The sequence below is a fragment of the Lates calcarifer genome, linkage group LG18, assembly GCF_001640805.2.
Source record: "Lates calcarifer isolate ASB-BC8 linkage group LG18, TLL_Latcal_v3, whole genome shotgun sequence".
Classification (NCBI taxonomy): Eukaryota; Metazoa; Chordata; class Actinopteri; family Centropomidae; genus Lates; species Lates calcarifer.
Window position 1 is genome coordinate 3,806,925 of NC_066850.1, and position 26,405 is coordinate 3,833,329.

Here is a 26,405-nt window from a genome sequence, read left to right on the forward strand (position 1 = left end):
GAAAAACTTGTAGCATACATAGGAGCTTTAATGACCGATGTGTTACGACTTCAGCCTTCATCAGGGTCATAAGAAAGCATAACAAATGTATGTTTCATGTATCTAACTAGCTTTAACACTGACAATTAAAATCACTTTTTAAAGACTGACAGTCTAACATAAACATAAATGCACACAGCAGGGTCTGTCTTTCGTTGTTTTGCAAACAACAACAATAAACAATTCTATTCTATTCTATTCTACATACACACATGTTGCCTAATCTTGAGTGTTCACCACAATGTTTTGATAAAGTGAGCACATTTAAACACAAACTGAGACTGAAGTGTTTAAATGAAAGAGGAAGAGATGGAAGGAAGAGAAGAGAGGGGAACATAGGGCACACAGCTGTAGGAGGAGTTTATTTGCCAGAAAGTTGTGAAAAGAAACAGACTGCCTCAAGGGTCCATAGGTTGATTCCCTGTGACCTGTGGTGATGAACCAGTAAGTAAACTCTGAGTCTTGCCAGCTACAAAGGTGTCACTCTGCACTGTGGAGAGCAGCACTTTCAGCAAAAAGAAATGACTGATCCTCACTTCAATAGCATATCACACAAAAGATCAGGGAGCTTTCAAGAGAAAGTAAAAAAAGAAAGAAAGTGAGAGGTGACACTCACCAATGTACTCAAAGACGTAGACCACGAAGAACGGCGTGACCAGGTCGTTGATGCCTTGCACATAGCCGCTGGCTGGGTGGCGGATGGCCCAAATAAACAGGATCCGCTCAAAAATCTTACACACAAACAGAAACAAAGAGTCAAAACACTTTTACTTTACACAGACAATATGCCCATTTAAAACTAAATAAACAGAAATCAAGAACTTTTAGTATGAAACAACTTTAACAATTGACCATCTGGTGTATTTTCCACCCTAATCAGTTACTGACTGATCTTTTCCCTCATAAGCCATCACTAATAACGATGCAAAACTTTCACATTAATTAACATCTTTAACAGTTACTCTTAGGAAGCCACGTATGGCTGGAAAAGTCAAATTAGGAAGTATCAGACTGTTAGAATCAAAGGTTTTAATCATAAAAGTGTATTTCTAGAAAGTGAGTGAGGTGTGGGAAGTAGGAATCAGAACAGCTGAGGCATGCCAAGCTGGTCAGGAAGAGGGCAGTTGAAATGGCAAAAACTTTGCTTGTTGTGGGAGTGTGGCTCTGTCTACAGATGTGGATATTGATTTTTAAGTTTAGATTTATTTATACTTGGTATTATTTATTCCACATTATCAGCAACATTAAAGGCATCCTATGGAGTCTTTGACCACTACTGGCGCTGTAGAGTTTTTATGAGTGGGTCCTCTGATTGACTGTTGGTGGCCATAACTTGAAAAAAGCACAGCAATGCGCCAACAAAGACAAACAAGACAGAGAAATTAAGCAATTGTTTTGAAGATGGAAATAAATGTAACCCTCAAAGTTATAGATCAAATGTAAACATAACCTTTGTTACAGGGCCCTTGAATGAGATATACTCCAGTAAGGGCCATGGCTCTTGAGATTCTTTCTCTTTTATGTTGACTTTCAACAAGCAAATGCAATAAATCCACTAAATAATATTACTTGAGGTAAATGTCACATTATTTTCTAGTAAACATTCAGTTTCAGTACAGAATTTAAGGAGAGCCTTCAAATTAGATCGGGACTGCTTTCCCAAATTAAAAATTACATAAGAAGAATCTGATTTTGGACATTGCAAAAACAGGTGAGCAGTGTCTAAATTTTAGATGAACCATTTCTTTGTCTCTTTCAGCTCAGAGCAACACCTCACTCTTCACTTCCTCTGTTGCATTTTTTAAGCACAAAAAAGGCTCACACTGAACTTTGTTCTCTGCTTTGGTGTTGGTCTCCTCCCTCCTCTCTTCTTTTTCTTACTCAGTTTGTCTCAGTCTTGCTCTTCCCCTTTGAGCCTGTCTCCTCCTCCTCCTCCTCCTCCTCCCTCCCTCTCCCTCTCCGTCTCTCTCTCCCTCTCTCTTCCCACTTCTCAATATTTTTTTGTAAGGCAAACACTTCCATCTTGGTTACGAGTGGCTGTTTAATGCTGTCAGCCTAAGTGAATTAGAGGGGGCTTGATGTTCAGCTTGTTTTTCTGGTGCGCATATGGATTTCCCCCAAAACACACACACCCTCTCTCACACCCTGCTGTATCACACCCATCAAGTGCTTTCTTATTTTCTGGAGATATGTCATGTTTCTGTCACTTTCTAAATAACCTCATAGCTCATTGTTTTATGGGGAAAAAGCATGGCAATCTCATTTTTTGGAAGCTGTGCACGCAAATTCTCTCATTTTTATTTAAAGTAATCCAATCAATGTTAAGACAGTGTACCAATCTCTCCGGTAAGATGCAACTCTCGCTGGCTCTCCCCTGCACTTCATCCTCAAACCTACTTCACCTGCCTCCAAACCTCCTCTTCCCTTATCAAAGCCCCATCCATCAAACAAAGAGAGGTGCTGGTGCTAGCAGGGGGAGTAATGGGACTTTCTTTTCATGCAACCTCAAAAGCTGACATACATATTTCACATTGGCACCCCCACACACTTGGAGTGAACCCCTGCACATACACACTGCACTGCTCACACCCACTTCAGTATGGACAAAGAATACCCCCTCACTGTGTTTGTGTGTGGTGACGTTTGTATGTGGAAGACTAAAAACAAACATGCAAAGAAACTTCACACTGCCTTCCAAGTTTAACCAGAGTTCACTCAGTCCTCCAAAGAAAATTAGATTCTTGCAAATTATATTAATCTCACATTAATTTCAGATTCTTCTCATAATGCGGCGCATCTCTAGGACAGGAAATCTGCTTTCCTGTGTCTCCTGTGTCACCGCACTGTGGCTCCATCCCATTTGTTCCAGACCTCCAAGACCCTGATAAAGGTAATCTCAAGAGGTGGCAAGGAAATTGATACAAGAAATGGTGTCAAGTCAAAAATCTCTTCACTGACACCTCACACATGGAGTGAGAGAGACTTAAAGAGGGGCTGGCGGCTTAAAAGTTGAGCCTGCTCTCCAAAGATCATGGGCTCATTCTCTCAAACACCCACTAAATTAATCAACAGCCACTTTACGCGCTTGCTACCATGCACTCATTCATTTTAGGAGTATCACTTAAATGCTTAAAATGAAAAAAGACAATCAGATTTCTTAATACAGTAGACAACAAGGTCTACTGATAAATCCTGCTCTTTCAGCCGAAAATCAGTTTTGAAACAAAAGCGAACAATTTCAAACTTGTAACTGCTCATTATCAACATTGAGTGAAGACTGTATTGTTCTCCAAAACAAGAAAAACTCACATCGCTTAGATACCACTTAGGAAATCACTGCAGAATTGCTTCAATATCCCTCCTCTCCATGAAATGGAAAAGAGTGTCGACTGCCTTCCATCCTGACTAAATCTCAGCGAGCCTCATGGGAGGGAGAGGGGAGAGGTAAGAGGTAAGAGGGGAGAGGGGGGTGCTGGCTGAGACAAACAAGTTAATGAAATGAAACTGAGGTGGTTTTCAGGTAGCGCTGAAACAAAAACATATAAAAAAGGGGGGGACCCTTTGGAGTCTGTTGCATATCAAAATATATGAGGAGCACGCTGCTTGAATATTTCAGTGCACACTGGTGTCTTTTATTTGGGACACAGAGGGGAGAGCCAGTGTGAGACATGAATTCTGGGAAAGGGGAAAAGAAGGTAAGGGGAGAAATATAAAGAACATATACAGTAGTGGTACATACTGTATGAGATACTAGAAGGAAAAGAAGCTGCTTCCTCCTTGATCTTATTTTTCCCCCCTAATCTCCCTGGTTACAGCCCCGAGTCGCATCCTGTATAAGACAGGGGCAACGGGAGGTGGCGTTGCCTCGGGCACAGTGCGTCAATGAGTGTGACTGAATTAATGTGCTTGTACATGTGTATGAGTTTGTGCACAGATAAATGCTAGCATGCCTCCTCATTTCCTTTTTTCAACGTGTGTACATATGCATATATTACCGTGTATGCTTCCAGGAGTATATATGTGTGTTCTCATGCTCACACCTGTGTGTAGGTGTGTACACAGAGCAGTCCAGAGCACTGGTCTCCTCATTAGCCTGCACCTCATTATGGCATTTTCCTATCGGTGTTTTCAGCTCTCTGCTTCTCAGGCCAGTGGTTCTATGTATGACAGGACCTCCCAGAAGCACTATAATAATAAGATCAGCTTAACCCCATAGATATGAATGGCATCAAGTTAATTTCTGTGTTAAGTTACAATGGGAAGCTGCTCTGATAGTCTCTCGGGCCTGCTGAGCCAACTTCTTACACACAAGTATCCTTATTAGAGCAGAAACATAAGTGACCACATTTACATTTTAAGTATTTAAGCAACACTGTTCTCCAAAGCAACTTACAATGAGTTTATAGTTCAGGATTCTGGGAAATTGTGCCTCGCTCTATGTTTTCCTAATGTGCCCTAACTACCACTGATAGTTATTGTTTTCTAAAACATAATCCTTAAGAGGTCTTTAAAATAATTAGTTCTTATAGCCCTTACAACACAGCGCCCAACTGTAACAAGAGACTCTTTGTTCAATACCACTAACAAAGCAGAAGAAAGAGGTACAAGACTGCTAACCATGCAGAGTGAAAGAATATGTGGATCTGATCACATGCATGACTGCAGCTATGATTTAATTCTTCTGTATGTGTTCTTAGCTTGTGCTTCTGTGAGTGTGTGTGTGTGTGTGCACCCATGCCAGACCATGCAGTGTGCTGAAGCGAAGGTTTTCCCCATTTCAAACTCCTTGGCAGATGGGAGAAAAAATTTTTTTTTAAAAATCACAAAAAATCTTGAATTTTCATTCACTGAGTATTATGATTATATTAATATGACACCCCATAGATACCATTAACACATCACACACTGTCATTTATTCTGTTTGTGTCCATTACTTTGATTCAAGGCACTGGTTGATGCTACTACCCATATCTGCCCTAAAGCAGAGGGGAAAACCCTGCTAGGTGAGGTGGTGTGTGTGCTGCGGGAGGGTTGGGAATTGGAGGGGATCTCACCTCTTGGACAGAAGCTTGTTGAAAAAGAGGAATAAGAGGATTAGTTCTCGGTATGTCAATGTGAATCTGCAGAGAGAGAAAGAGAGAAAAAAAAGACAAACACTGAAGCAACGGGCAGGTTAGCACAGGTCTGGCCATTACAGGCGGTGACAGAGACAGAGAGAGCGCAACAGTTAGTGGATTGGTATCCTTGATTGAAGGCAGACGGGGGTTTTGGTGGTCTGAGATGGAACGCAGCAGTGGTCTTGAGTGTGCCTATGTGTGTCGAGGTGTCTCTGTGATAGTATGTGCTTGAGAGTTACATTTCTGTGTGTTTTTGTTGTGTGTGAGACCACGTCTACACCATTTCAGAGTGTCTACCCTGCAGATGAACAAGTACAACAGGCAGACAGATTCGTCAGAGGGGAGCCAGACGGATACAGGACAGCAGCTGGAGCCAAGCCAACTGAAATAGTCCAGACTGGACGGGGCGGACCATTTGTGAGAGTGTGTGGCTTGTTACTGACAGGACTGGGGATTGAGTTGCATCTACAGTCCTTGTCTGCTCTGTCCACCTTACCTCTGTCACCTTTGGCTGCAGCACCAAAGACTCAGGACTCATCCTAGGAATGTCTATGTGGATCTAACAGCAACATGGGAGAGAGAGGTGTTAGCCCCACACACACACACACACACACACACACACACACACACACACACACACACACTCCAGTGTAGAAGTCCCCTTCATGCACATATCAATGTTCTACATTTCAACCTGTTTTAGACAGCAGTAAGATCTCCTCAGGTGTTCTAACCAGGACAGAAGCACATTCAGTCTTAAAGGGAATTTTTTTTTTCCTAGGTCATATTCTCATGACTGTGGCAGGCAATCCAGGGGGCTAATTCCAGTGTCTAGTTCTGGTTAGACTTTAGCCAGCATTATACTATGGGCTGCCCTTTGGCAATACATTTGCTTCATGGTTTCTTTTGTGCTTGTAAGATAAGAGGTACGATCAAAAGGTTCCAAGACTCCTCCTGTTGCCCATGAAAGGAGCATTGAACAGTAATGTACATGCAGCAGGTGCACGCAATAACTTTTGTGAGTCTGTATTCAGCGTTATGTCAGACAATCAACATCAGAACCTGTGTTACATGCATTTTGTCATCACATTGCCATCACAAGGCCCAGGATGACCATTAAGACGATACTGATCCCACTGGGAATCAACACTCCTGTATGCAACTTTTCAGCAGCATTAAGTTTATTGTTTTGGTTTTGGCCTGTAAGGCTACATTCAAATTCCACTATATAATGGGACAAACCAAGACTAAAGACAAGCAAATGTGGTCAAAAAAAGAATTCAAATGTGTTGCTAGTGTTTCTCTGGTACTTCTGGGTGCAACTGCTTAAAATTTAGACACAAGACCTTGATAAGCCCTTAATGTAACAGGGCTCTGCTGAAAGTGTTTTGGATTTTCTAGTGGTCAATGCTACTGTAACAGTGGAGCTAAATCAGTTGTTTCAAACACACATTTTTTTTTTTTTTTCCAGCCAACAAGCGAGCAGTCCTTGTACTTTCTGATAGCTTAAAAAAGAGAGCAAAGTAGATTTTTAAACACAACATTCTCCTGGGATGGAATGAATTTGCAGTGGCACTTCAAAAAGACTGCATTGCAAGCTGGGACTTCTACACTGGCTTCATCCATATGCATATGTATACACACACAGTCACAGGCTGTTTAGGCAAGTTACCAACAACGTAAACAAATATATAAAAGAGACAGATGGACAGAAACATGAAGAGACAAACTATGAAGACAGATGGAGATTCAGATGGACCACCCCATATGACCATAGACAGATACAAATGCAAGCATAGGTACATGTATGCACATATATTTACAGTCACTTAAATATATAGACAAACATACATACAACCCCTCTGCTATGTGCAATGTGAGTGCCAAAGCAACATATGTACAAACACACATAATCACACTCACTCCGTCAACACAAACAGTCTTGGAGCAAGCAGAATTTGGCAAAAAAGAGGCTTCAAGACACAGTCCAAACAATCATCAAAACAAAGTATGCCAGCTTTCTGGCACAGTGAACAGGAGATCAATGGGAAATTGGACGGAATATGAGAAATGTGTGTTCTTGTTATCGACAGCTCACTTTGATGTTTCTTATCAGCCTGAAATGACTAGGAAGTAGTCGAGTGTTAAAAAGAACGAGTATGTGGGGGGAGAGAGAGAGGCAGATAAACAGAGACTGAGTGAGAGTAAAAGCAGATATTATTTTCAAAGCCAAAGAGAAGTGTTCATTTAGGCCGCTTTCTGAAGCTCAGGGTTGGTGGGTCTATGTGAACAGAGCTCAATACACTGCCTCCATGTCAACACGGACAGACACACAGACAGACAGACATAAGTCCAATAAGTACATAAGGGAGAGAGAGAAAAGGAAACAAGGAAAAAAAAAAAACTAGAAAAGCACTTTTTGCCAGATAACCAGTTCCAGTAATCCTTTCTGCAGCGTCCAATCCTGTCAAAACACAGACTTTTTAACACACATACGCACACAAATATACACATAAACAGCTTTCTGTCCTGGGTTTGTGCTGAGGAGAATACATTAGGGACAAGAAGTTGTTCTTGTAATTGGAAATGGGATCCTTTGTAGTCCATCTTTCATTCTGTCCTTCAAGCTCTTGGATTCAGACAGGTGTTTCAAAAAAAAAAAAAGGTCAGATGTAGAAGAAATGATTGAACACAAAAGTAAATTGCACCGTGAACATGCGTGTGCTATATACCTGTCTGTATGTGTCTTGATGGTGTTCGTCATTGCGGGAGTCATAGTATTGCTGGATGAAGCCAAAATATTCTTGTCTCTTCCTCTGTAGGACGCTCTCTCTCCTCTCTGCGTTAGCTGGTAGGTAACCCTGAAAAAGTGTGAAAAAGAGACAGGGAAAGACAAAGAGAGACTTAAAAGCTTACAATTTTAGAGAAATAAATGAATAAATAGGAGAAATGTATTCATTGAGAACTGAAGTCTGAGCAGTGCGAGTTCAGCTTCAAGGTAAAGTTGTGGTTGAAAAAAATACTTTGATAGCTTTTAGTCCTTAAGGAATTGTTTGACGCTTTGGAAATATGTTTCTTCTCTCTCTTGCCAAGAGAAGATCGATACCACTCTCACGTATGCAGTAAATATGAAGCTACAGCCACCAGTTAGCTTAGCGTAGCGTAGCATAAATACTGACAACAGCAGGAAACAACTGGCCTGACTCCGTAAATAATATGCTATCTAGCACCTCTAAATCTCACTGTTAAAGATATTAAATTGAATTTGGCTCCATTTATACAAATACCACAGAATAAAAACAATAATTCCTGGTTTTATAGGGGTTATCTTACTGATTTCCACATGGGACTTGTTAATTGAGTTCTATATTTATTCAGTAAGACCGTGTTTTTAGAAACCGCATGGTGTTTACGTGGTATGTCTCTATCTTATTTATCTGTCAGTATATACAATTTAATGAGCCTTTATTTTGAAACTTGTTCTAAAACCTTGACTTGTTTTGAGTCAGTTTGCCAAGTTCAATCAGAAACCAAACACCACCACCTGGGATTACACAGTCGGTTAATGATACACTTCACTTTGCAAAGAAAACTTTCCGCTGCTTGACCAAATGCTTTCAGCCTCTCAGGGGAGGTACCTTTCTGTGTGTCCGTATGTGTGTGTTTGTCAGACAGTTTATGTGAGCATACAGTTGTGAAAGTGTGTGTATCCTCCTTGTGCGGTCAGGCTTATGCAATGAGGAGAAAGTCTACTCTAAACTTAACAACAAATCCAAAGTGTATTAAAAGTGAGAGCTGGGACTCTAAAATAGCGGGCACTCTAAAATATTCACACAGTTAAAATCTTCAAAACACAACTCAAACATGACTGCTGGCCCTGAAAATGTATCCCTGTGATTAAAAGCTGGATTGTCTAGCTGTTAAACTTAAAAAGGTCCTCAGTGTAGTTGTTGACATATTTTGTAATGCCTTAATCTTTTGATGTCTTACAAACTAATGGCATCTGATGTTTGTCATTGAACCAGTACAGGCTGGATTAGCATTACATGTGTGTTACTAACATAAATAAATTATAATGTAAAGCCCTGTTTTGGTAATTGGAAATTTTCCTCTGCATCACTCATTTTGAGAGAAGAAGGAAGTCAGTACTGAGTAATGGTAACCAGGTTTTATGAGTATGTTTTAAGTATTATAAATGCAACTCTGTTTAAGGAACAATTTTTTCCAAATGTTCCACTATGAAACTTGCATCCACTGATGAAGACCGTGTGATGAAGCTTAGGGTTTATATTCATTTTTTCTTTTGGTAAAAACCTGTTTGATGTTTTATCACATGACTTTTTATCACATAAATAAAGTCCCACACTTAAGTCACGTATTGTCACCTGAGCCAACACCATGACATGCAGCTGAAAGCTCAAAATATCTCACAAGTGGACCATTGAGCTTTTTCTGTTACATGTTGCTGTCAAAGGTCAAGACTAAGGGCAAGGTTACTAGATAATAATGGTCCACAGGATGTGTTGTCCAGCGACTTTGGAAATTTTAAGTGTTTATACCTGATCCCAGTGACTGATTCAAAGGTGGAGTGAAAAGCCAGCTCCAAGCACAAATCTTTCACAGTTCCTTATACATTTTTTAGCAAACACTGTAGAAGACGTATGCTCACTTCATCATCCGTCTGTCCCTTATATTTATTTGTTATCACTTACAATTTCAACACAGCATTTTCCTGAGAGCACATTTAGCTGCTGTTCAGACACAACTCTGTTTTGGACCGGCTTTAGTAGAACCATCATCAAACTGAACTCGTCTACGTGCACCATCAGAGACGGTCTGCACATAAAGCAAGACTCAGAATAAAAACATAAAAAGCCATAAAAGGGTGATGTTGACTCAGTGTGTACTATACGTGGGTGTTCATTACCTACGTGCATTTCCGTCTTTGTTAAGACTCTGCTGTCTGTTGTTTTTGGACGCAGGCTACCACTCTTTGGTAACACGTTAGCAAGCATCCAGAAACACACAAACTATCAATTTTCGGCAACTGTCTAGAGGAAAATCAATTGAAGCGGCAGCAGAAAGTTTCTCTTTTCTTGTTTTCTTATTCATTTTTGCCTGGAAAAGGCCCCAAGAGAAGTCTGGAGAGTCTGGAGGATTATTTGTTTCACACAACAACTTTGCTTGCAGACAGACACTCACATACATATGCACCTGTCTGACACATACAAACACTGGGAACAATCATAGGCAAACTAAAGTGTGAAAAACAAACATGCTCAGTAAACCCAAACAGCATGGTTCCACACACTCACGTCATGACATATAAACACACATCTCATTTCTCATTCTCTGTCAGCACATCCATCACTGAAAGTATTACTTATTCTCTTTGTCTGTTGGTTTCAGTCACCAACCCTAAAAACAAAAAATGTAAATCCTTGCACAACAAAATCACTCTGAAGGAGGCAGGCTCCTTATTCATCCACAACTCCTGCCCCATCTCCCCAACTGCTGCCAGTCAGCCAGACGGTCGAAAGCACTGACACTGACTTTTTCCATGGTCGCTCTCTGCCAAAACATCCACGCGTCACATGATGAAACCGCTCTGTGTGTAAACAACAGGACGTGCACACACAAACACAAAACACAACAGGTCAGCCACAAAGCAGTGGGCTCTGGTGTTAGGTGCACTCTGCCAAATGAGGGAGAGTGTGTGTTGAAGGTTAATGGACAGCTTAGGGGAGGTCAATCACACTGCAGCTGCATTACAGCTCGATAGGACAGAAGCATATACACACACACTCTCTCACACTCACACAGGGATTTGAAGACTATAAAGAGAATGCAAACTATCACCCACTGCACATGTCATTTTATTACTACTCTTAATCACTAATCATAGGACTCTGAGAGACGAGAGATGCAAAGAACTTCTTTATTACATCTAGAGCAAAGTAATAGAGATTTGTCAGCATATTACCACAGAATTCAGTGTGCCTGATGTTGACCCCTGCCCATTTTCAGTGCTAGCTTACTTCAGTGAACTCTCTCTGTCGACCGTGAAAGCACTGTTGTACTTTCAAAATCATCCACGTACCCTTCAGAATGCTTTCATTTGGCTTTTGAAAGCAGTGTTTCAGATGGTTGGTCCAGATATTTTATCCATTATTAACTGCTCTCTGACTACTGGCCTCAAATTTTAAACAAAAAATTGATCTCTTTTATAAACAACAAATACATGTTTTTAAAATGTCAGTCTTTGCATAGCACTACGTTGACATTAGGGATATGGCTTTGGTTCATCGCTTAATTGTCTTTCCCTGTTACACTTAGAGATGCCTCCTCCTCTCTTTTGTGGTGTCCCCCAGGGATCTATTCTGGGCCCCCTTTTTTGTACTATCTGCTGTACATGCTACCCCTGGGGCAAATCATGCATAGACATAATATTGACTTTCACTGGATGACTGTTTATATCTGTGATCTGCTAAATCCTTGTGAGCCCAGTTGCTGTTTGAGATCCTCTGGCAGGGCCCTACAAACAAGGTAAAGGTAACTGGGTGTGTAATTTTTTGTCTATATATTTTACATACATTTTTCACATTTTTAAGAATAACTAGGATGAGGGAAAATCATGCAAACAGCACAAGCAGCTTGATTTTCTTCCGGAGAGTTGAGATTAAAAAGAAAAAATACTTGAATGTATTTCCCAGCAAAATACTTGCTGGGAAATACATTGCCCAAGATCCAAGTGTACTCCTGCTTGAACCTGAGTTACTAATTTTCATTTAATTTGTGGTCTACTGGTTAAAAAAGGGTGAGTGAAGATTTTTTAAAGAGAGAAGATGGAAGTTCTGAGAGAACTGTCAGTGGTACAAAATGTGGCAACACAGTGCATCAGCTCTGCCTCTGTTCATCAGTCTACATAAAGCTCATCTCTTCATTCTCCCTCACATCAATTTGCTCCTTGATCCTTCCATCCCCCTAATGAATCCTCCACATCAGTAAACTTTCTGTAAAAAACTGGAGAAATATGCTTGGGGATTCCATTTGGGGAATTTAAATGAAATTCTTTCTTTTTTTTTCTCCTCACAGTCTAAATTGATTTCTACTTAGCAGGGACACATTATCCTGGAAGAGAAGACTGGAAATAAACTGTCCCGCTACGGGCCCAACAAAAGTTGAGCGAACAAAACTTTACTTCCTTAAAATGTGTCTCCATGTCTCTACATGACCATTTCACAAACACATCTGGCGAGCTTAGCTTTCTTCATGATTTGAGTTTGGAAACATCCACATGAGAATCGATTTCATTGTATTAAAATGTTAGAGATTAAATGAAGCATGATTCTGCAACTGCATGGCCAATTTCTTGATTCAGATTTATTCAGAAACTTATTGTGGTGGATAATTTGAGAGAAATAACTGCCAAGTAAGAGGTGTAAAATGATGGACAACTTGTACGCAAAACCAGTGCATGGCCAGGGCTTCACTGTCTCTCAAGTTCACTGTGACAACTACACTATTTTTTTCAGCATTTTGAGCCATTGAAAGCTAACCCTGGTGCAGTCTCAATTAATTTAAATATGTAGAATGGATTCAAATTCACCTAATTCAACCCTAACCCTATTTTGAGTAGACAAACAATTATAATAATATAATCTAAACTAATTCATAACCTAACTTGTGCAATGCATACCTCTTTTCCTGCAACATGATTAGACAAAGGTTTAATCAAAGGATGGTCACCATATCCAGAGTGCCACCCAATTTCCTGGAATCTTTCTATCTTTCTTGTCTATTCAAAGCATTTTCAACAACTTTTGCACCGTCCAAACAGGCAGTCAGAACAGTCAGCTGTTTCTTCTTATATCAATATAATTGACGTCATTGTTTTATTGCCCAGTTTTAAACCGGATAAAGGTGTGTATATATGCCACAGATAAGGTTTAGGTTTTACATGTGTGACACATAAGCTGATAAAACCTGATAATGACCACAATACTAGTGTGCATGCAAACATACTCAGTGTATGGGATTTAACATTCAATTGCAGAAGGCTTTGGGGCTCAAGTTCATAAAGCTTCAAAGAAAAAATAAAATGGCATCCTTTTCTTTACTAGTCATTAAACCAGTGGTATAATTGAAAAGTAAGCAATGGGAAGTGTTGCATTTCAACAAACTTCACTATTTACGATGCTCCTTGACAGCCCAAATGAAGAGTGTTTCTCTAAACATATACAAACCAAAGACAGACACACACAAAGGCAACATCTTTCATTTCCTCGTCCTTGGTCTGTTTGCTCAGGTCTTAATTGTCAATATAGAGACGTGACAGTATAAGTGTACAAACTGAAAAAGAACAAAATGCTCCAGCGAGATGTGAGCTGTGCCTACCAAGAGAGGTCGATTACACGTCTGCCTCAAAATAAAAATTAAAAAAAATTCACACTGTTCTTTCCTCTCAGGCGATATAGTCATGTGTACTGTTGTAAGGTAACAGTTTAACATAATAATCTCTAAATCTTTCTCTGCTGCCACTGTTTCTTGATACATCTCATATAACCCTTTAGCCTTATCAATATTTCCACAGCCAGTTAGTTTCCTCCTCTCCCACCACTTCACATTTAACAGCCACACTCCATTAGCAAATGTACATATTGCCACAGGCTGACATTCTTCCACAAAGCAGAAAAGCCATTTCATTTCTTTCTTTCCCCTTCAGGCTTGGACACCAAGTGCTCTTTAAACAAATTAAATAAGATGATATTATTTCTGAAATAATATGGAGTTTCAACCGGATGTGTTCCTAAGGCTGGGGGCAACCTGTGGAGCCTCATGCTGAAAAAGTGGAAGGGGGTAAAGGGAGCTATGCAGTCAGGCTAAAAATTGTTCTCTCCCTCTTGTCATGGTTTCAGGATTTTTTTTTTTTTTTTGCCTGCTTTTTAATTTCCACTCCGGCTAATAAGAGTGGAGACAGTTATGGATGATTTCTGCGATGTGGTGGTAAATGAAGGCCGCTGGGAGAGCATTACTGAGCCTTGACCGCAGCAGGGAAACTTGTTTCTCGTCTTTGTCAGGTAAAGAAGAGCATGGCTAAAGCATGCCTGCTGGAGGGGAGAAAGAAATCAAATAAGTTGGTGCACACTGGTGAGCAGGAGAAGGGCACAAGGGACACCACTGGAGTGAAGTTTTATTAGGTGCCTCTGCCAAGTTTATGGAATACAGCTTGGGCTTTGAGTCTCAACGTGTGTGTATGTGTGCGCAAGACAGGGAATAGATTTTTCGAGCCTGATCCCTCCTATCTATTTCTCCACTGGATCACACCACAGACAGGACAGAGAAGGCAGTCAAGTGTTATGACACTTCAGAAGATAGAGATTTTGACACCATGCCCACTTTTCACTTTAATCCAAGCCTTGGATTTAACCCTGGGATAATTCACACTGCACAAAGCTCTAAGATCTAGAATCCTCATGAGGTGTGGCTGAGATTACTTCAGATATGGATTCCACAGTCAAAACACCTCCTACATATTTATTTAGAGTCATCTGGAGAGAAGTGTTCTCGATTAAGATGAGCTATATTCTGTTGTAACACATTTGAGCTCATGGTGACCCATGCTGGGTGACAAAGCACCAGTTTGGTTTTCAACAAAACAGACACAAGGTTGCAAAACAAATATTGTCTCCTGAACTGAAGAAAGACACTTTAGAGTTTTTGCCAAAACACTGCTAAATACACAGATTCAGTATCATTCAGTCTTTCACTATCACTATCAATCTCTGTGAACAGAGAACATACTGAGCATACACAGGGTTTCTGCAGGGTTTACCAAGCTAAATGTAAGACCATTTTAATCTCACACAGAATGCCAGTTAATAATTTTCTGAGGAAACAAAATGTTATACTTTTTTGACTTTTTAAGACCTGCAGACAGGTGGATGACTGCAACTATAGCCAGCTTCCAGTCCTACAGAGCGTGAGTAGATTTTAGGTGGGGAATGACTTTGAGGAAACTGTCTGACATTTGGGCAAATATAGGGAGCGATTAGCTTAGTTTAGCTTAAAGACTGAGAGCAGGGGAATGCAGGTAGCTGGAATCTCTCCAAGGCGCCAAAATCTGACCACCAGCACCCCCAAAGGTTTAAAGTTGTATTTTCCAAAATGTCCAAACTATTCCTTTAGGATTAGCTAACAGAGGAAGAATGTGTGGAGAAGGGATCATTGTTATATTTCACTCTCATTTTTTTACAGTATCCTACAACCCTACCGTATCTCTTTTCACCTCCTTTCTTTTTTCTCTCTGCCCTTTTCACTTCTGAATCTGCTTTTCTTCCTTAATGCTTTCTGTTCTTTGCTGTTTTCCTTGCTTCTTTGCCCTCCACACAATCCCCACCTCTGCTGCCTCCATTTTTTTCTCCACAGGGAGGCAGAACCGGTCTAGCTGTAATTTATACAGGCCACAGGCCAGCTGTGCTTTGCTACCCTAAAGTTCACTGCAGTGTTCTCTTTACATACACTGTACACACAGCACATAAACATATACAAATATACAGCATATGTCTACACACAATAGCCACTCACACATGCCTGCAGATTTTCTGTGAATACATGCAAATACAGAAAGGCAAACATGCACAAACAACACAGAGAAGAACAAACCATTATTCAGGTGTTATCTGTGGTACATTAGCCAAAACAACCACACACACATACACAAACAGTCAGCCAAAGAACTAAGGCACCCCTCCCCTCCCCTGAGCCTGGCTGCCAGTCCTTTGCAACTTCATACAGCGTTATGAGCCTTCACTTCAGTAGAGAACCAAACAAAGCAGCCGTTAATGGTTAAAGCACCCAGTGGGGTAAACCTCCCACCACCAAAAAACACAAAACAGGCACACAGACACACACGCACACCTTTAATGACATCTTTTCTGCGGCACATTAGCTATTGTGCGGTAATTAATGGGAGAGTCATGGCGTTCAAAAAGCCAGTCTTCTCTCTGCAGACTAGGAGCTGTTCACCACAACAATGGCTTAATGAGTAAACACACTGCGCGCCTCATGAATAAATTATTTGTGCCTCGCAATTAATTTCCCCCTATTGAAGTTTGAAAAAAAAAAAGGACTGTTACCAGTCTTCATAAATCAAAAAAGGGAGGGGGTACGGCCAGGGAACATGACAGCAACTTTATGTGTGTGTGTGTGCCTAAGATAATCTGTAATGTGTTTATTATTTGTGTGATTTTATCTGTGTGCATGAGTGTGTATGTGGCTATGTGTGTGTTTGATTAATCTGTGCTTTACCTTGCAGGTTTGAATATGAAGTTACACAGGTTTTTGTCTCGGAGCATGTTTATATGCAAGTGTTTTTGCGAGCGTTTTGACATTTTACGCAACTTAGTGTTCAGTTCATTGTGTTGGTGTTTGGATGTACAGCATATATTATGTGCTATAAGTGTGTGTGTGTGTGCACATCAAACTTACTGAAAGGAGTTTCCACGTAATTGGTCGGACCTGTCGTGGGATTCCAGACCAGCTGAGTTTCCGTAGCTCCTCTGGGGAAAAAAAAAAAAAACAAATACCAGAAGGTAAATTTTAGATACACCACTGAGCTTTTTCACCCACAGACGTAGATTCACTTTGTTTATGTAATACAAATGTTTTTTTAAAAAGGTAATAGAGAGTTAAAATATGTTTAAACTTTTAAAATTAATGAAATAAAGACCTACTCCTAAAAGTCAGGTGGGAATATCAACATTTCTCTTATATCTCTATGGAAAATATGAGGCTACCACCAGCAGCTGGTTAGCTTAGCTTAGCATAAAGACTGGAAATGGGAGGTGGTTCAATATATGGTGGACTACAGATCACAGATAAAGAATGACACAGCTATTACTGATTATTATAATCATTTTCTTAAGAACCAAAAATATGGACGTTTGTTGTATTTTCTGTTTCTGTCCTCAATGAGAAATTGCTTTTTCCACCTTCCACCAAGATAAATGTGTATTTACTACTGTGTAGCCAGTCCAGTATAGGAGATAAAAAATAACATAAAATAAAATTCTAATATAATGGTTTGAGTTTTTATCAACATACACAGTTGACTGCCCCCTCTGTTTTCAGTGAGTGGTATTCGGTGATAAAATGTGATAAAAGGAATCCTTTTACAAGGACACAAAATTATCCCAATAAGAAAAATTTTCAAATCATTACAACTAAGTCATTTCTAACCAGCTGAATCAATCACTCAATCTACAAACCAGTCAACCAACCATGTCCTCACTGTCCTTTCCTGTCTGTCATTCACTTGACTGAAATTATCTGATAGGATAGAAGTGGATTATTAACTATATTCTCCCCAGGCTGCGTGGGAGAGCTGGTGGGCTATAATGTAAAATGAATCTGATCTAATCTGAGAGATGCAAATTGAACTTTTAAATTGGCAGAGAGAAGTTTCCTTTGGGTCCATGAAGTCATGAAGTCCCCAAAAATATGGCTTAATGCTGGGTTCTCCTCCTTCTCTCTCTCACACACACACACACACACACTGACAGTAGGAGACGACAGGCGGGTATAGGGATCAACAGTGACTCAAGAGAAAATGCTTTGTCTTGTGGTATTTGACAAACTGCGTCTTCTATTTCATCCTATTTTCAGTGAATCGAACATAACAAACAGACTACGATAAAGGTGTAGGATCTAATTTCCCTGCAGCAGAAAGAGATCATGTTCATAAATAGCACTAAAGCTATTGTTTGTATCAAACATGTAACATTTTTGCTCAGGGCCTTACCCAGTACCATGGACCTACTTTTGGGCTGTGACGTAATACCACACATTTCAGATCATGTGCATAGTTCCTGGGTGACCTTGTCTACCAGAACCAGGCAGGTTAGGATATTGAAGATATATGACTGTGCATTTTTCAGCTCTGTTTTTAAAAAAGCAGGAGGCTCCTGGATGAGCTCTTACCAACATTAACTCATCCATTATTCACAGACAGACCCTGCAAGACTACAACCCCCCACCCCCCCACCCCACTATTAGCATTCAATAAGACAAGTTGCCACAGCCAAACTGAGACAAACATAAAAACGCAATGGAAATCTCCTCACTTGTAATTGCACTGCCGCTGTTTTACCTGCATTTCAAGAGTGAATGGAAGAGGAGAAATTGATTTCCGTGCAAATGAAATGGCAACTGTCTTAACATACTTTTCGGAGTTAAAAAAAAAAAAAAAGAAGAAACAAATGTACCTAATGAATAAGCCAAATTCTTCCTCGACTCTTATTCAAGGCGCTGGCCGGAAATTGATAAGCCCTTCGCGCATAGTGAACAGTATTGATTAGCGCTGCCAAATGACTCTGCCTTGCCTGTTCTTCAAGGCAAATGCAATGGAGAATCAGTGACAGATAGCAGAATAGGAAATAGCAATCACCTAAACAGCAATGGGCTAAGTCCATTGGCTAAATTGAGTGAAACGCATTAGAGCTTGTTCAGCTGATGGGAGTAGCTATTTATTCACTATAGTTCCTGTGCATCTTCCACTTAAAAGTTCACCCTTACCTTGTCCCCTGTGACTTTAATTATATAGAAATTCAATACGGTGATCTAGTGCGCAGCATGGCCCCGCTGGTTTGGAGGGTGTCAGAGCCTCACAGCATGGGAAGGTTTCGATTACCCCCGAGGCTTTCTGTGCAGCAGTAGGTTGCATTTAAAAACAAAGATTAAAAAAACTCTCTCAGACATGACACAGGCTGTAAAAATTGCAAAACAAAGATGCTGTAGGTTTTCCATTGATTCTCTCTGTGTCTGTGTCTCTTTGCTTCCTGCCTTTCCTAAGGGCTACAACAAGTGGAGGGCAAGGTATGGACATCTGTGCATCTGTTTGAAAATGTAAAAAAAATGTAGGAGGGTAGAGTTACAGGGGATGTAGACTCGATTTGGTGGAACACTTACACATAGGGAGATGATCACTGTCATTCAAATTCATTCAAACTCCCCACAAAAACACCATAAAAGGGGGCATCCTCATAGCTGAATGGTTGGGGCGCATACCATGTGAGCCCTAGTGGTCCCGATCTGGCCTTACTGCATGTCGTTCCCCCACTCTCTCCCTGTTTCCTGTCTCTCTTACTGTCCTATCAATAAAAGGCAAAAAAAAAAAACACAAGATATATGTCCACTGTGTGTTTACCTAATCCATATCTTTGTAAAACAGTATGTAGCTGGGACGATGTTCATAGAGAACAGGATTTTGAAAATGCTAACAGGCAGGAAGGGACTAGCCACAACTGAGATGACAGTGGTCAAGTTGCATTGTGGGTAACATAGGACAACAAGGAAAAAGAATATATGAAATAAAGAAGCCAATATGTCTGGTTCTGTTGCATCAATTTTGATCAGTTTTTTTTACCATCTTGAGTCTGATAATGTTAAAGGAACTCAATGCTACAGCAATGGAATACTCACTTAAAAAATCATTTCATTTACTGCTAGTTTGCAGTTTTACCAGGAAAAACTTGTTATCATGCAGCACCCCATGTTACTGGCATGGTATAATACAATATTGATGCCACAGCAGGCAAAACTGATTGGCAGTGTGGTCCCGTCTCTGCGCTGGAATCGCTGCCAGTCCCAGTCCCAGCGCGGTTCGTTAGGATCCGTCCCGTCTCGCAGGCTCATGAAAGACTGATTCATGAGTTGAGGCTACTGACTGCCACCACTGCATGTCAAAAGGACTTGTGTATAATTTTTTCAAGTTTTGCATTAACTTTCACAACTCTACCTGCTGGACGAATTTTTACATCTTTGAATCTCTGAAGCTGCTACCTGTGTGTGAGTGTGTATGTTAATTTGTGTGAACACACCATTAGGTCGCTTGCAGTGACAGCTACCTTTCACAGGTGTAGAAAGGGACAGCTGCGGTGAAGTTATGGAGGATTCATTTGAAACACAGTCTGTCTTTAAGGGTGGAATCGTTATCCTATGTGCACCTCTGCATTCATTACAGCTAGTCAAGGGTGTCTCTCCTATTGCCTTGCACCCTTTGAACCTTCATTTGCACTGTCAGGCAAAGAAATGAGTCCATGAATCTTGTGGACTCAGGCTTAATTAAACTATGTTATATTTCCCCCACCTGGCATTAATCTCACCGTAGGGGGTATAGATAGGAGGGGGTGAAGGGGCGTGGGGCATGAGTCGGCTAATGGTCTTTACATCCCGATGCTGCAGTGATATCCACAAAGCCCCGTCCCTGCTGGTCAAACACTTTGCAGGAAAGAATGTGTGCATTGAGTATGCGTGTGGGCATGTTTAAATGTGTGGAAAGGGCAAAGGAGCAAATATTTACTTGGCACTATGAGGCCAGCCGAACAAGCAGATGTGCCCGTTCGACCCATACATCATACACGGCAAACCGCAGACACAGCCTCTGCTCCTGCAAATCGCCCGTATTCTAAGCTCTCTCCAGCAGAGAGCCGGACCGCTGCGGAATCCAAATCACAGTTACCTTAACGTGAGCTCAGATGACTTATAGACCCACAGCTAGACTGTCAGAGCACTGATGCACAGCACTGGTACAGTACATGAAAGAACAATGGTAAATTCTGCTAGGATGAATCTTCCATCATATTCCTTCCAGTTTTACACATTTTAATTAGTCCTGGGCTAAGAGGCTGCTTTGAGAAGAGATCTGCACGAGCAAATATATGATCCATAATCCATCTGTGAAATAGACTCTGTGGTTATCTGTTATTGTAATGCAAATACCCTCTCATAGGAAATGTATCTATTCCCCTACTTCCTAAAGGCTCACTATACAGCCACACTCATCTCAGCTCCAATTCCTGAGAAATCATTTCTGAGGAGTAAACGCCATTCCCCACAGTGGGCTGAAACAGAGAGGGCAATATGAGCATAGTTGACATACAGGCTAAATTGCAGATGTCGTTTCATTAGTGTGGGGCTAGCTCATCTCTCAGAAAATATATCTGACTCTCTGGGGCATCTCCTGTGCATTATGAATGAGACAGTCAAGCCCTAGCTCCTCTGGAATAAATTAAAGGCATTCCGTGACATTTGGAAAATTAATCTGTTGTTTTTTGCTCAGCGGGCACTTGTCACAATGTGGGCAAAAAGGAGGGAAAAAAGTTTTCTGTGACTGTCCTGGAGGCGGCGAGGGACTAGCTGTCCACGTCAGTTTCGATGAGCAAAGTTAACAATGCAAACAAGCCATTTGTGTGTGTACACACACACACACACACACCCCTCTCCCTCCACACAGTTAATCTGCACTAAAAAAAAAAACTACTCTACTAATTGAAATAGTGAAGACACTCCTTTAAGCAGCTTCTATACAAACAACACAGAGGCAACTCATTAAAGCAAAAACTCTATTTACCCCACATGTAAAATATACATGTAGAAGTGCAAGCATGGGCAAAAGAAAGCACAATTTCCCTACTGGGACCAATAAAATATCACATTATTATACACATGCTTTGGAATTAGCGTGATCAGAACTGGGAGTGTTTATCATGCTGGTAGGCATGGACCACAGGGGACTGGTCTGGAGGAAGTTCTGTTCCTTGCTGGCATGAAAAACACCTGTAACATCAGCAATGTGCAACTCAAGGGCAGCCACTGCTAGTCTTTCCTCTGTGTGTCTACTGTATTCCATTATGCATGAACTTACAGGGGTGCACTTTGTCTTGGCTGGAGTTAAGCTGGGAACCATAGGGGGTGATTAGGACACCATGTACCTTCTGTTGAACACCCACAACAGCTGCTCTGATGTGGGACCCTCAGAGGTAATGAATGCTCAATGACTCTTGAAGCATTCAGAGGGCAAAATATAACAAAATATCATGTTTTTATTTCATTAAAACTTATTTAACCAGCCAAGAGAACCAAAAGTATTACAGAAGGGCAGTTTGAGAGTAGTTTAAAAGGAGAGGGAAGGTCACATCAAATGAACACAAGGTGGAGTTTCCCAGCCCAGTCACTTATGTACTTTTGCCGTCAGCAGCTCCAGTGAAGCAGATGGGGTTGGGTGTCTCAATAAAGGCCACCTCCACTGTACTGTACTTGCTGAGGGAGGAGAGAATGTGTCTTATTCACCTTTCTGGCCCAGATTCTCTCGATCTGCATGGGGATTTGGACCAGTTACATGTGGGTCACAGGACCGTTTCTTTAACATTTTGCCTGCGTGACACATTTTCAGTGGGAAAGGCCTAAGTAGACAGCTGAAGTGAAACCAGAACTTTTGTTCCACAGATGAAAAAATCTAAGATCCAGCCTTACTATATGATAAGTAAGGTAATTTAAATATAAGTCCCCCACCCCTACTGCAGCTCTAATATAGATATAGACAAAACCAAGTAGTGAGTACCCCTGCTGCTGTGCTGGCAAATTTATACAGCAGCTGTAGTTTTTAGACACTGACATATTAATAGTTGTTTAACTTTCACCAAAGTGCTGTAGTGGAGGTCAATTTGTCCTAGAATGTAGAAAGTAAATCCCAGGAATGAGTTTAATTTCTCAGAAACAACAATGAAAGTAAGGCTGGACATGATATAAGGACTTTGGATCTCTATTGGGATTGGATCTGAGAGTGCTTTCACGCCTGGACCAAAATAGCAGGTGTGAACGGTGCCTCAGATCAAAGGACCAAAATCTGGTCCCACCAAAAGAGTTGGTCTCAGTCTGGATTAAACTGCACCATGGCTCAGTTCGTTTGCGGTCTGGAAACACTTTTTTTAAGATGCTTTGGTCTTTTTGACCAGTTACAGGAAGTTGAGTCTATTTGACAATAGAAAGAGAAATAACCAGAAGATAAGTGAAAATGGACTGCTGTAGCACATGGGGAAAGGAGGAGACAAAGTACTGAAGTTAGTGCAGGTGGTAGTAATGTCATAATAATAGTACAGTGGGAACAGAATTAATCTGCTCATTCATTTTTCTCTATTTAAACGGAAAAGGTTATGCATAATAGCCACTGATAACACAGTGTCAGACGCATGCCTGTCTGTCAACCAATCAAAATTAAGTATAAAGAGACACAGGACATGTAGGTGATGACGAGAGAATGTAGATGTCATACAAAGTTCTTTCCTGTGCTCACAAAATTGCAGTGTGAAACCAAAACAAAGTAAGAAAAACACAAACCTTGTTTCAGACCTTGGTCTGGCCTTTCAGGTGTGAAAACACCCTGAGGATCCTTTAAAAACATAATTTAGGCTCTAATCTTGATTATACAAAAAGGGTAAGTTTGCCTCCTGAGTGGACTGAAACACTGCAGCTCTTGGAGCTAAACTGGTCAGGTGAGGGCTCTTATTATGGACAACCCAGTAATATGAAAAAAAAATCAAATGGAGTATGAAACTGTGTGGGTGTGTGTGTGTGATTGTAAGCGTGAATGTGCCAGTGAGTACCTCCACCTCTTCCATGTCTACCTGTCTACCTGCCTGTCAGTCAGTCTACCTGCCTGTGTGCATGGTTCAGTATGAAGGCCGGTGAGAAGAATAGAAGACAGCGAGCAGGGGAAGAAGTGCTGTCAGTCAGTGCTGGCTGAGCAAGGAGCTGACGGGAAGACGGTTGGCGGGCCGGAGCCATGCACTATTCAGGCATCATTCAGACGGAGCGCGACCACTGGGGCAAAACACCACCAGGTTCTAGGCAACACACACTTTTACGCATGCGAATACCACACACACCTGCCAAAAGTGGAGGTCGTATTCTGGAACAAGAGCTGCCTCAGCAAATCAAGAATCAACTCTTAGGTCTTCACATACACTACAGTGTGTGTCTAAACCTTAAGCACAACAATGATTAGTTGTATCTCTTGTATCATTGTAAATACAGTGGTACAGAATCCAAAACACCTGTCTTGGATTGTATTGCAGTGGTATAAAAGTAGGGGGATGCCATCCCTTCATGCAGGTATTGTCCCAGTGTCATCTGAATCCATTCTGCCAGCGAGGTCAGAAAAACAATACAATCAGGACAGACACCTTTATCATGCGGTGTATTAAAAAGTTAAGCTCCCCTCCTATAAACCTTGAATGCTGTGAGAGAGTCCTGAACGGTCTAACTCATCTAGAGGACAAAGTGATGGCGCCAGGGAGCAGACGGCTCGTAAACTAATGGGACTCTTGTAAAAAGATACTCCCCCCTGGATTATACCTGCTCAGGAGGCCTGATGGATGGCCCAGATGGCTGGGAGAGGACACCAGGCATAGATGAGCGTACAGGTGTGAGAATATATGTGTGTGCGTGTGTGTTCCTTTTGTGTGCTGTAACGAGGACTTGTATAGTCAATTCCCTGGAGCTTGCCTTTCCTTTAACTGATTTAGATGAAACAGGTTCTAAAATATCTGACCTAGTGACATTTTTTAAAAGTAAGAAAGTTTTATGAGGGAGTACACAGACATTTTGAATTTCAGTTATGTTACGTTTGCAGGTGGTTATATTCAGAAGAACAGTTTTTTTAAAAAAAAAAACGCTCATTAATATGCTAAAACCAGTGTAGGTTCAAAGAATAATGAGTTACCACTGGTAGTAGTGGAATTCAGTGAAAACGAAAAAGTAATGTTCGTAGGAAGGCTGCAATACAAACTATAAAGCCTGTTCAAACTGTCACTGAGAAATGCAATGCATCATGAAATCACACATGCGAGAGCAAACACACACACACACACACACACACACACACACACACACACACACAAACATCCTTCATTTGAAGAATAATACATGTGAACCAGTTTTTTCGTTGTCTACAGGCAAATTTATCAGCAATAATTTGGAAATGTAGCCTGATGCTTTTTTTCCTTGAAACCTCTACCTAGTTTTTGGGCTCTTAGTCGAACATAAACATTTTGACAGTTTGAAGACATTGCCTTGAATGTGATGAACATTTTAACCAGCCGCCACAGCAGGGCTTGTATTCTTTTCACCTTGTAAGTCGGCATGTCCTGACACCTACTGTAGCAGGAACTACCAGTGAGTAGTTTGGCAGGTGTTATTAGTTTGGCAGTATTACATTATTACATGTAATAATGCAGTACTGACTAGTGACTAGTCATGACCCTGAACAACAACATGTTGACAGTCACTGCAGTTGATGACATGATATTGCAAGATAGTTACATTACCAAGGTTATAGCCAACTTCTAACTTGGTTGCTGGATAAATCAGCAGTGGTATAAAAAAAAGAGCCTTAAGGAAAGAAGAGAAAAACCTGACATAGGGCTGTGTTATTAATCATGTATAAACTTGGAATACTATTTACAGAGATTTCACAGAATTGACAAACCTATGACTATGCTGTTTCTTCTTAACCATAAGTAACTAAATGTAGATAATGAATTGTAGGATTAAACTAAAACGGTTTCCAGTGGACACACACAGTGAAGCAGTGCTTCCCTGGCCAGCAGAAAAACAGCTGTGGACTGTAAGAACTGAAGTGTGTTCAGTCGAGCTTCTCTTAGAAAAGGAGAAGATGGAAAGTTCACATGGAAGACCACATGGTGCAACGTATGAATAAACTAAGCCAGACAACCTGGGAGGCTACTGACACAGGAGACAGCTGGTGGTTGGACCAACCTTATTAAGTCAGGTGTTTTGCCTGGGGACATGCTAGGAGGCAGCACGCACACACACACATTTATATACCACTGACTGTTAGCATGGTTACCATGCAGGAAACACAGTGGAATACACTTCTTAAAGCAGGAAAGTGAAATTACAAAATGCTGTGACTTCAAGATTAAGTATTCCTCTCAGTATCTACTTTCTAAGAATAGGACACTTATACAGAAAACAACATACAATGCATTTTCTCTTTTCCCCTCTGCCTTTCTTCAATTACATGCTATTGATGTCTCAAATAAAAGTGAAACCTTGCACTGAGAATTCACATGGAGACCGTTCTCTCTGTAAAATTGCCATATTTCCCAGAGATTTAACTACCTCAACAGTCTAATGCTGCATCATCTCTTCCTTTACACTTCCCAAGCCCGTGACACACACCTCTGAAATGGTCACACCTACACAGAGGCATTAGGACTGAGTTAAATTGAATTACACCACCACTTCCCACTTTGATGGCAGCTATTAACTTTGCAAACAGTGCTGATGGTAAGCCTATCATATGGTGGCTGCTGTGTAACAGGATTGCAGATTGCAGCACTACAGAGTGTGGAGTGAGCGACCCGTGGCAGAGGAGTAGCAGAGGCC

At 41.0% G+C, this 26,405-nt stretch overlaps 1 protein-coding gene across 4 annotated transcripts in view; it reads right to left on the minus strand.

The window, feature by feature from the left end:
• Positions 1–26,405, minus strand: part of tbc1d22a (TBC1 domain family, member 22a) — a 115,003-nt gene that overhangs the window by 76,252 nt on the left and 12,346 nt on the right. For 2 of the 4 annotated variants that reach the window (XM_018700497.2, XM_051077556.1), the window contains exons 6-9: positions 16,647–16,717; positions 7,889–8,017; positions 5,094–5,159; positions 656–770 (exon numbers count right to left, since the gene is read on the minus strand). In XM_018700497.2, the coding sequence (XP_018556013.1) occupies positions 656–770; positions 5,094–5,159; positions 7,889–8,017; positions 16,647–16,717 (381 nt within the window). Of the gene's footprint in view, positions 1–655; positions 771–5,093; positions 5,160–5,652; positions 5,716–7,888; positions 8,018–16,646; positions 16,718–26,405 lie in introns of all 4 variants that reach the window. The other 2 variants (XM_018700499.2, XM_018700500.2) reach the window with 2 other exon arrangements.